At 44.7% G+C, this 11,204-nt stretch overlaps 1 protein-coding gene across 1 annotated transcript in view; it reads right to left on the bottom strand.

Annotated features, from left to right (window-relative positions):
- The window catches only part of LOC105993893, a 119,077-nt gene that overhangs the window by 63,005 nt on the left and 44,868 nt on the right, over positions 1 to 11,204 (bottom strand). The window contains exon 11 of the mRNA XM_013027266.1: positions 7,686 to 7,732. Coding sequence (XP_012882720.1) covers positions 7,686 to 7,732 — 47 coding nt within the window. The remainder of the gene's footprint in view (positions 1 to 7,685; positions 7,733 to 11,204) is intronic.

Here is an 11,204-nt window from a genome sequence, read left to right as displayed (position 1 = left end):
GCCACAGTGGCACTTCTGGTTTTCTGAGTGGTTTATTGGAGATGAGTCTCATGGACTTTCTTGCCTGGGCTGGCTTTGAACCAGATCCTCAGACCTCAGCTTCCAGAGTAGCTAGAATTACAGGCATGAGCCACCTGGCTGTATCTTTTCTTTCTGTAAAAATGCTCATCCCACAGGAGAGCTTACTTCCTACCTCCCTTGATCATCTGTCAACCTCTAATGAGCCCATATTGGCTGCCCTTTTGAAAACTGTACACCCATGGGCATGTGTGTTAGATTTGCACAACCTCTTACTTGACTTTTTTTTTCCGTAGCATTTGTCAACTTTGAAAATATCAGACGACTGAATGTTGACATTTTCCCTTACTCTAGACTATTCTGCAACTCCAGACAGTGAGATTTCTGAGTTTTGTTTTGTTTTGTTTGAACTCAGGGCCTTGTGCTCAATAGGCCAGTGCTCTACCACTTGAGCCACACTCTCAGCCTGAGACTTCTGCTTTGTTTGCTGCTATAACCCAAGTAAGCATGCCCATACGATGGCAAAGACTCACACATAGTAGAGGGTCAGTCAATATTAATGAGGGAAAACAAGATTAGACACTTACTTTGTTTTACAAGGAAAATAAGAATGATGTAGGAATTTGATATAGGGACTGGGGAAGCCAGTTAGAAGTCTGTGACAATGATGATGATGATGATGATGATGATGACAGGCTGAATGAGGACAGTGACTACAGGGAGGAGCCACAGATTGGAGCTATTAAGGAAATAGAATAGTCAGGACTTGGTGCCCATGCTTGGAGCTAAGATGACTTGGCTGACACAGGCAGCAAGGGGCCAAAGGTGTCATTCACAGAGTTAAGATGAAGAGAGGAGAAACATTATTATTATTATTATTATTGCCAGTTCCAGGGCTTGAACTCAGGTTCTAAGCATGGCCTCTGAGCTTTTTTGCTCAAGGTTAATGCTCTACCACTTGAGCCGCAGCTTTACTTCTGCCTTTTTCTGGTAGTCAATTGGAAATAAGAGTCTCACAGACATTCCTGCATGGGCTGGCTTTGAATTGCAGTCCTCAGAGTTCAGCCTTTTGAGTAGCTGGGATTATAAGCATGAGCCACTGGCACCTGCAACATTAACTTTTGATGGATGGGAAACACAAGATGAGCATAAATTTTGAAATCCTGTCCATTTGTTCTCTGTGGGACAATTGAGTGGATGCATATTATAGTGTGTCTGTTGATTTTATGATGTTTTTCCCTAGGGAAGACAATCACTAACAAAAACAATTTACTTCGAATTTACAAAAGGAAAGCAACCTGTTGACATAAATTACTGCTTATTCTGTAATCATTGACCTTCCTCATGGTCTTATTTGAATCTTAAAAGAAAAGAAAGCTGGGCACTGGGCACTCATGCCTTTAATCTTGGTTACTCAGGAGACCAAGGTCTGAGGATCACAATTTGAAGCTAGCCCAAGCAGAAAAGTCCATATATCCAATTAACTGGAAGTGTAGCTCAAGTGGTAGAGCTTCAGCCCAAACCAAAAAAAAAAAAAAAAGTCCAAGAGACTCTTATCTCCAGTTAACCAGCAAAAATAAGCCAGAGTGGAGGTATAGCTCAAATGGTACAATGTCAGCCTTGAGCAAAGAAGCCAAGAGTGTGAGGCTCTGAGTTCCAGGCCCAGTATGCCCCCCCCCCACACACCACTATTAAAAGAAAAAAGAAAAAGAGACCCCGGTGTCTATGGGAAACCTAAGTCTGTTTACCCATGTCTTGTTTCACCATGGCCTTGGAAAGAGTGTGTCTGCTCCATCGTACCCTCAGTGGCCTTGATTCCCTAAAATGAGTGTGGCCTCCACCGCAGATGGAGCAAACACACTGCAGCCCAAGCCTGGGGAAACCATTAGCTTTAAAAATACTAAAAGAGCTGGCAAGAATCTGGCTTCTCTCCAATTCCACAAAGCAGTACCTCCTCTCATGATAAACTCGGCCCACTTACTGAGAACTCAAAAACTTCCCTTCTCATGCTTCATGGTTCCCAGATGGCCACCAGCTGGTCAGGGCTATTTCTTGCACTCAAATCCCTTTCTCCATTCTCTTTGGTTTTCTTTTTGATCCCCCACTCCTGTTCCCCTCCTCCTCCACCACCCACCAGCCTAAATCCCTCTTTGGAAGAACCTATCTTCCAAGAAAATCCTGAGGATTTTTTAGAAGTATTACTTCCTCTTTTTTTCTGATTGTTTTAATTTTGGACTGTCAGCTGCAGAGCTGAGCAGAGGTTCCCCCCCACCCTCCGCCCCGCTCTTCTGGTCACCAGAGGAACAGCTGTCTCTGAGCACACACACAAGGATCAAAACGGACTATTTGCTGATCACACTGTGGGCCCAGCCTTCACAGAAACACACTTGGGGCTGCCAGCTGCGTCCCTGTGGCTTTGACCTCATAGCAAGGGGGTGGGGGTGGGATCTGGGCTACCTGCTTCCACTTGGCCGGCCAGAGGGAGAAGAGAATGTGGTGATTGATGTCATTGGAGCATTTTAAAAAAAAATATATATTCGATCTTCCTCTGACTAGATTATTATACCATAATCTTGGTTGTTGGTAATAGATGGTTTTTCTTGATTTTCCAGGTAGCCAGAAGCTGCTTTGAAATGACAGGCTGTAGAAGAGAATGTGATATCTGCATCTTCAGCGGCATCTGGGAAGTCAGTAAGTGTGCACCCATGGGGGTTTTTGTGAGGACCCTTGGGGGCCTTCACACTGGGAGGTTTCTGTGCAGAGACTGTTCTGCCTGGGGGTTGGTAAGAGACCTCTGTGAGAGGAGGGGGCTGCTAGTATGCCAGCATCATGTCTGTGCTGTGTGTGTACAGGGACGTGTAGAGGTGACTCTGTGTGCACAGGGGATGTGTATACAGTGACCGGGTATACACAGATCTGTGTGTATAAATGTGTGTGTGTGTTAATAAGAGATGTGTGGGGGTAACGATAAGTATGTAGATGAAAATGTGTGTGTGAACACAGGAAAACTGTGTGTACACAGGAGCAAGTGTGTGTGTATAGGTGTGTAACGCACATGCAGGTGTGTTGGTGTGTTACTGGGAAGGGTCTCTGGAATGTGTTGGTGGCATGTACCTTGTGTGTCAGGTGTCACTGACAGGGGACTCTGATCTGTGGTCCAGGTTCAAGGGGTGAAATTACAAGAAACTTTTGGACATACGGCATGAGAGATTCTGGAAGACATGGGAGGGAGGTGTCAGCCACGGAAGGTTTGGGTGGGGTTGTTGGCCATGGAGGACCTGGACATGGCAGACCCTGGACAGTGTCAGCTGTTGAAGATCCAGGTTAGGGGTGTCAGCTGGGCATTTCAGTGGAGGTGTCCACTGGGGAGGATCTGGGCGGGAGCGTCTTACAGGGTGCTGGCCTGGTACTTTGAGGTGATTTGGGGGGTGGATTCCTGAGTGCTCTGTGGTGTGAGGATGTTTGTGTGGATGACAGTGGGTGTCTGTGCAGGCAGGGCCAGGGGCTGGAAGGAGAGCTTCTTCAACTTTCTGTGGGTGATCTCCTGTGTACAGCTGTGCCTGTGACCTCCTAGTTCACAAAGGACCTCTCAGCATCCCACCTGCAAGCCTGCCTTGCTATGTCATGGTGCCCTCAGTGGGTGATCATGGCTCACCCAAGGTCCCACGCCATAGCAGCTCTCTCCTTGAAGCTCTGAATCATCAAAGGCTTTTTGCAGAAGTCTCTGCTGAAGTCAATGGCCTTCGATGGACAGCTTGACGCAGGCAGCAGCTCCTCCCAGAGGACACCAGAGGGGAGCCACTGCTGATCCCTTGTGGAACATTCAAGTGTCACCGGTGGGGATCATACCCGTTTCCACAGGGCCTACTAACACCCCAGAGGATGTCTCAGCCCACAAGAGCTGGAACTTCCCTTCTCCAGGTCCACAGAGGGAGTTCCCTCCCCGCTGATCACTTTTCAGAAGAGGCCCCGGAGCTTCTGCTCAGTCTCCAGAGGAAATCTCTTTCCCCTTAAGAAGAAACAAGATTCCATTGTGTGCCCCATTTGTTAGGAAATGGAAAAACTTGGAAAAAATTATATTAAGTGAAGTAAGCCAGGCCAAAAGAAACATAGGTCCCATGGTTTCCCTTATTTGCAAAATCTAGTATATGTATGAGTCAAGCAGAAAAGGTCAGATAATGTGATGTCAGGAAATTGAACCCTTAGATATGTATTTTAATGTTTTTTTTCTTTCATGCATGTGTTTCTAATGCATTTATAAGATTATCTCTTTGTTGCTTTGTATGTCCCTCCCCCACAGTATAACCCCTGCTTTCACTATATTTGATGTCAGTATAACTTGTGGAGGAGATGAGGAAAAACCAGTTGTTTAAGGATACAGGTGGACCTGTTGCAACAATGAGAAGTACAAGTTGTCATGTCCAAAATGAGCTTTACAACTTTGGTGTGTGGGGGGGAAGCGGGGGGGGGGAGCGGGGGGGGAGGGGGGAAGGAGAAGGATTGGGATTGGGGGGGAGGGGGGAGGCTGGGAAGTGATGTGAAGGGTAAACAAAGGAGGAGGCTGCAATGCTTGGTAAGAAATGTATGCATTATCCTGCCCATGCAATTGTAACCCTCTGTACAGTATGTTCACAAATAAAATTAAATTAAATTAAAAAAAAGAAGAAACAAGATGTTCCAGAGATAGTGCTTTTATGACTTTATCCAGCAGCTGAAAATCAATCAGTGATGCTTTCCTTTACTTCACAGGAATCCTGAGTCTCCCCATCAAGGGTTTTGTGTGTGTGTGTGTGTGTGTGTGTGTGTATGTGTGCATGTGTGTGCGTGCACGCGTGTGTGTCTGTGTATGTGTCTGGTAATGGAGCTTGAACTCAGGGCCTGGGTGCTGTCCCTCAGCTTTTTCACTAGAGGCCAGTGCTCTATCACTTGAGCCACAGCTCCATTTCTGACTTTTTGGTGATTAATTGGAGGTAAGGGTCTCATGGAATATCCTTCCCAGGCTGGCTTTGAATCTCAATCCTCAGATCTTAGCCTCTTGAGCAGTTAGGATTACAGGTGTGAGCCACTGGTGCCCATCCCAAGAGACCATGTTGAACAATCTGAAGTTGCATTTACTGTGCAAGGTCAATGCTTAATATTAACAAGAAGAGCTGGTGGGCTTCTCTAGGAGGCAGCTTGTATTTACCCTCAGGTTCCCAGCTAGGGAATCTGAAGGGCATCATACTCTGCTCAGGCTCCAGGGTGGAACTGATCACAGAGCCACCTGCCTGCCATCATGAATACTCCTCAGGCCTCTCCATCCAAGGAGTCTTGTGGGTCTCTGTGCTGCTTCCTGTGTATGATGTGCGATATTTCAGGAGTCATCCAAAGGCACAAGCAAAAGCAAAAGCCCCTAGTAGCAGGTGAATGGATTTATTATGGTCTGGGCAGGACAACTGCACAGCTGACCATTGGTATCTGCAGGTTCTGCACTCTCAGCTCCAACTAATCACAGATTTAAAAAAAATATTCAGGAAAAATAATTATCCCAGCACTGAATGTGGATAGATCCCTTCATTTGTGATTATTCCACGAATAAGGCAGTGTAACTGATATTTCACCTAGCACTTCCATTATATCAGATATTAGAAGTCATCTAAAGATGATTTAGAGGATATGCAAACACCTTGCCATTTTAGGTCAGGGCTGTAGAGGAAGCACCTGTAGATTTTGGTATGGAGTGGTTTAGATGCAATCCCCTGAGAATATTGAGGGACGACTATACTTCTCTCTAGGGCAGCTAAATAATGTTAGGACTATAGCTTGAATTGCAACTGTAGTCATTTCAGTCAGTCTTTCCTTTCTGTTTGAAAAAACATTCTTTCTCTAGCATGAAAGCCAAAAGCCAAGGGTTGTTATTTGCTGACTTACCTCTTTCTATTTATTTAGGAAAATCTCTTCAGCTCCTAAGAAGTAGCCCAGGAAGCCACGTAACTCCCTCCCCACACCCTTGTCCTGCCAACACAAGGTAGGGTTTTGGTAGCCTCTTGGCAAGTGTGGATTTGCCATCTGAGCTTCAAACCCTGGAACACTGTGAGCATCACCTCATGGTGGTGAGTTAAGTGGCTAGCCTACCCTGGCCCTCCTTCTGTACATACCTGAATTACCTCATGTGGATCTCAGGCCCTTTTGGGTGGAGATGAGGTAAAGGCCTTATTGTTTTCAGGTTATGAGTAAGAACACTGAGTCAGAGGCAAGTACCTGATTAAAGTCAAGACTCAGGGAAAGTTTGACCATGGACCACACCTTTGAATGGGTGTACCTCATCCTCTTACTGTTCTGATTTGGATTCAGAATGTACCCAAAGGCCTACATGCTAAAGGCTTGGTCTCTGGCCCATGGCACCATTGGGATGTGATAGGTGGGACCTTTAAGAGCTAGGACTTATGGGAGGAAATTGGGTTGAGAGGGGGGGGGGTGCTGTTCAAGAGGACAGCAGAAGCCTGGCCTCTTATTTTCCTATCCTTCTTTTTGCTTCCTGGCCACCAGGAGGTGAACAGGCCTTCTCTGCCATAACAATCTCTGTGTCTCTGCAGATCAAGTGACCATGGCCAGATACCTCTGAAACTGAGCCAAATAAACACTTTTTTCTCAAGTCAATTTCCTCTTAAGTCAATAAGTATATGCCTCACATATACTCCCTCTCTAACAATTATGAGCTGAGTGCCCACTAGGAAACAGGTGCTTTTCTGCCTGATAGTGTATACTCCATTAGAAAATGAATCCATGTCTACACAATTTGGTGTTAAGGTGGTGAGTGGGAAAGGCTCTGGTGTGGTGCAGACTATGAGCATTACAGAGGGAGGTTTGTGTGCTGAGCTTAGAGAGACTTCCCAGAAGAGATGCAGAATTAGATCCAAGCACTGTAAGGGACAGAACTTCAAAAGACTAGGACAGAGGGAAAGATTCATTTGTAGCGTGAAGTTCAAGTAGCCCATAACTAACTTCTGAATGAGGTCGAAGTGGCATATGGCACCGACAGTTCTCACTTCTATAACCTTTCTGCACAACCCCTCCATCTAGTTGGCTGCCTGAATGCAAACGTCTCAGACCTTTAGGGCCACTTGGGTCCCTGAATCACCACATGGAGCCCACCCACCAAATGCAGCTGAAGACCTGTTAACTAGAGTGGGGAATAAACTTGTGTTTTAAGAAGCCATTGAACTCGGGAGATTACTTGTTATGAGATTTATTAACCATGACTTTCAAAGGCCACCAGGTGATTATGTTTTATCTGACCCTCTGAACATTTTATGTGTGGTTGGACTGTTCATCCTGACCTGTGCTGAGATGAATTTTGTTTTCACTCATCTATCCCTGGGACCAAACGATGTTCTGTGATGTCACAAAGTGTTTTGTGAATGAATGAATGCCACTTTGGAAGTCTACAGTGGTGGTACAGCCATGATGGGTGTATCAGCAAAGCCGAGAAACGAATACTTCAGGGAGTAGAAACATAACATTGCAATCTAACATTACAACCTGAAATTTTAAACTATCTTGAGCACATTTGTGAACTTTTATTTGTAACTTCTGCAAATAGTTATATATAAAGATTCTACCTTTGCTTTATAAAACAAAGTACTATCCCTTTTATTTTGATATTGCATTTCAACTTCAATAGTTACCTTAATAATTCACCTACAGATGCCAAAATCAGAATGTTCACACATCCCTGCAACACAGTTAAAAAGAAAGAAAAATAAATCTCTTTCAGAAATAAAAAAATCCCATTTACTTCAGACATGCTAAAAGCTTGAATTCTCTCTGCAGAAACAACAAACAACAGTTTTCCTTTTAAAAGGAAATGGAGCCGGGTGCTGGTGGCTGATGTCTACAATCCTAGCTACTCTTGAGGAAGCTGAGATCTGAGGATCAAGGTTAGAAGCCAGGCCAGGCAGGAAAGTTTGTGAGACTCTTAGCTCCAGTTAACCACAAAAGAGCTAAAAGTGGAGAGGTGGTTCAAGGAGTAGAGTGGCAGCCTTGAGTGAAAAACTTCAGGGAAGCACCCAGGACCTCAGTTCAAACCCATTACCAATTTAAAACACACACAAACCCATAAAATAAAAGGATGGATGCTTTTTCAGCTTGCTTTCTTTCTCTCCAGAAAGAAGGCCTTCTGCACTGCAGAGTCCCTGGAGCTGCTGTAACCTTGAAGGGAGCGTGAGCATGGCCAGACTGCATTGTCTGAGTGCCAGGCTCAGAGTCCCAGGGGGGCTCACCATTGCACTTGATCCTGCACTTAAGGACCTCCATCCCCTGCTGCATGTCTCTCACCATGATCAGCATTTGACACAGCATTCGAAAATATTGCACAATGGCAAGTTGTGTATAATAATAATGTTTGCCTCCTCTGGTGTCAAAATTCTGCTAATTCGTTGGTAGCCAGTACATGGTATTTTCCAGGATTACTCTGACTGACTGAAGATTATTTCCTTGAATAGGTAACTAGTACTGCATCCATTAAATGTTTTGCACGTTCTAGTTCATTAAATCCGCACAATAATCCTACATGGTTGCCAGACTTGGTAGCACATGGGAGGCTGAGACTTGAGGATTGAGAGTTCAAAGGCCAGCTTGAGCTACCTAAGGAGACCATGTCTCAAAAATGAAAAAAAAAATCAATGTGTGTGTGTGTGTGTGTGTTGGTCCTGGAACTTGAATTTAGGGCCTGGTTACTGTCCCTGAGTGTTTTTGCTCAAGGCTGGTGCTTTATCACTTGAGCCATGAGTCCATTTCTGCCTTTCTTTGCTAGTTAATTGGAGATGAGACTCTCATGGATTTTCCTGCCTGGGATTGGTCTCAAACCGTGATCCACAGATCTCAGCCTCCTGAGTAGCTAGGATTACAAGTGTGAGCCATCAGCACCCACCTTAAAAATTATTCTAATTTTTATGATGACTAATTATAACCCAATAGGGTCAGCCGTTTTACTATTCCCATTTCAGACGTGGAGGACCGAAATGGATGGCTTGCTCAAGGCAATAGAAGTTGTAAGAAGCAGAACTGGATTTGCTAAAAAAGTTGCCCTGGTCTTTGAGCTCAAGCAGATTAATCCGGAGAGAAGCCAAAGTCTTAGCTGAGTTCCTGACACTGCAGTATGTAATACCATTTTCTTACTAGCCTTCCTCAGATCTCAATATGTGTCAGGTACTTTGTGTAAGCTTTTCTTACAGTGCATACTGTCTTAATGGGAATTACACCAGCATCATTGAAGCTGTCACTTTTCTGTGTCATTATCTAACCATTTAGAAACTCATTGTATTTCAAGGAATCACCATCTCCTGCTCCCCTCCCTCCATACCTCTCCTCAGATCGATGTATCATTTTCTTGCTTGTCACTCCTTCCTCAAAGCCCTGCCACCCAGCTCCTCAATCTGTTTCCCACTGCCATCTTCTCACCATGGTTTAATTTCTAACGAATCAAATGGAGTTTTCTCAACCTGTCATGTCTCAGATGATAATCACATCTTCTATTCTGGACATACCTGTATCCCTTCTCTTCTGCCAGTTCCTCTTTTCTTTCAGCTCGTTGCTTGTGCTCAGTGGGTGGGAAATGCCCAGCCCACAAGGTCATTTAAAACATGAAATCATTTGGTCCATGCAATCATTTGGTACATTTTCACTGGATGCTCAAGACTATCTGCCCTTATTGAAAGTGTTGCATGGCCTGTGAAGGATGTTATAAATACTCAAATAGTCCTTGGAAGGCAAAGGCCATCTTGTCCTCACTCTTACCAGAGACCCTTGATTGTTACCCCTCAGCTGTCTTCCCTGAACCAAGTAAGGTATGTGTATATGGTTCCCCAGCTAGAGCTTGCTTCTTCTCACAGGATCCTCATACTTGACCTGGGCTTTTCTATAGACATTTGACCTGGGCTCTTGTACAGATACTTCATTCTCAATGCTTACGACATCAAATCTATGGCCTTAGCTCAGACAGCCAGAAAACTTGGTGGCTCCATTTGCTCCCACTCTCTCAGTGTGTCCTAGGGTTCTATGATTCTGAGCCAGCTAAGGAAGACTAGCTGAGAAAGTACCCAGCCTGGCGTCTAGCACAGAGAAGGGGCCCCATGCATATAATTTTCTCTCTCCTTTCCTCTCTCCTTCCTGCCTAGTGTTTAGGTGGGCCTCTGGTCTGCATACTCTCTTAATGACAATTACATCAGCATCATTGAATCTGTCATTTTTTTTGTGACAGGGGAACACCAGCCTTCACCCAGGCCTCTCATCCATCCTGCCTAGAATGGTGCCTGGCTTCAGACCCCAGAGCCCAGCCTGTATTTCTCCAGTGAACCACCCCATTCAACCACAACAAGTAGTCCCCTTCAGCCCACAGCCCTCACGCTGCTGCTTTCCTGCTCACAAAATCAAAATAATAATTAGTTAGGAATTAGTTTGGGTTGAAATGCCCTTTAGTTTGACTTTCAAGGTCCTTTATCAGTGGGCAAAAAACATTCACTCAAAAATTTCATTCCTATTTTTCAAATTTGAGATCATTCCTTCAGTCCACCTGTCTGTCTCACCTTCTTCCTCACCTCTGTCTCATCTTTATGGCTTATTCACATTATCCATTCATCTACCCAGGTTTCTGTTTCCTTCAAGACTGACATGATTGTCTCACTTCAAAAGATAAAGGTTAGCTGGGAGCCAGTGGTTCACGCTTGTAATCCTAGCAACTCTGGAGACAGATCAAAGCCAAGAAAATCTGTGAGACTCTTATCTCTAATTAATCAGCATAAAGCTAGAAATAGAGAGTCACGCCTCTTAACATTGAGCAAAAAATCTAAGGGATAACACTGAGTACAAGCCCTAGTACCAGCACCAAAAAGAAAGAAAGAAAGAAAGAAAGAAAGAAAGAAAGAAAGAGAAAGAAAGAGAGAAAGAAAGAAGGAAAGAAAGATAAAAGTTACCTTGCTTGCTGCTGTCCAACATGTTCCTTATTTCCTCTGAACTCCTCCAGTATGAAAAGTGAAGATAATGACTAGGCCCAGTAGCTCAAGCTTGTAATCCCAAGTACTTAAGAGGTAGAAAATGGAGGGATTATGGTTTTAAGCCAACCTTGGTGGCAGTGGCAGCAGCAGCAGCAGCAGGAGGAGGAGGAGGAGGAGGAAGAGGAGGGGGAGGAGGAGAAAGAGGAGGAGGAG

Source organism: Dipodomys ordii, unplaced genomic scaffold (assembly GCF_000151885.1).
Source record: "Dipodomys ordii isolate 6190 unplaced genomic scaffold, Dord_2.0 Scaffold102, whole genome shotgun sequence".
Taxonomy (NCBI): domain Eukaryota; kingdom Metazoa; phylum Chordata; class Mammalia; order Rodentia; family Heteromyidae; genus Dipodomys; species Dipodomys ordii.
The sequence above is the reverse complement of the archived record's forward strand: the minus strand, read 5'-3'. Positions and strand labels throughout refer to the sequence as shown.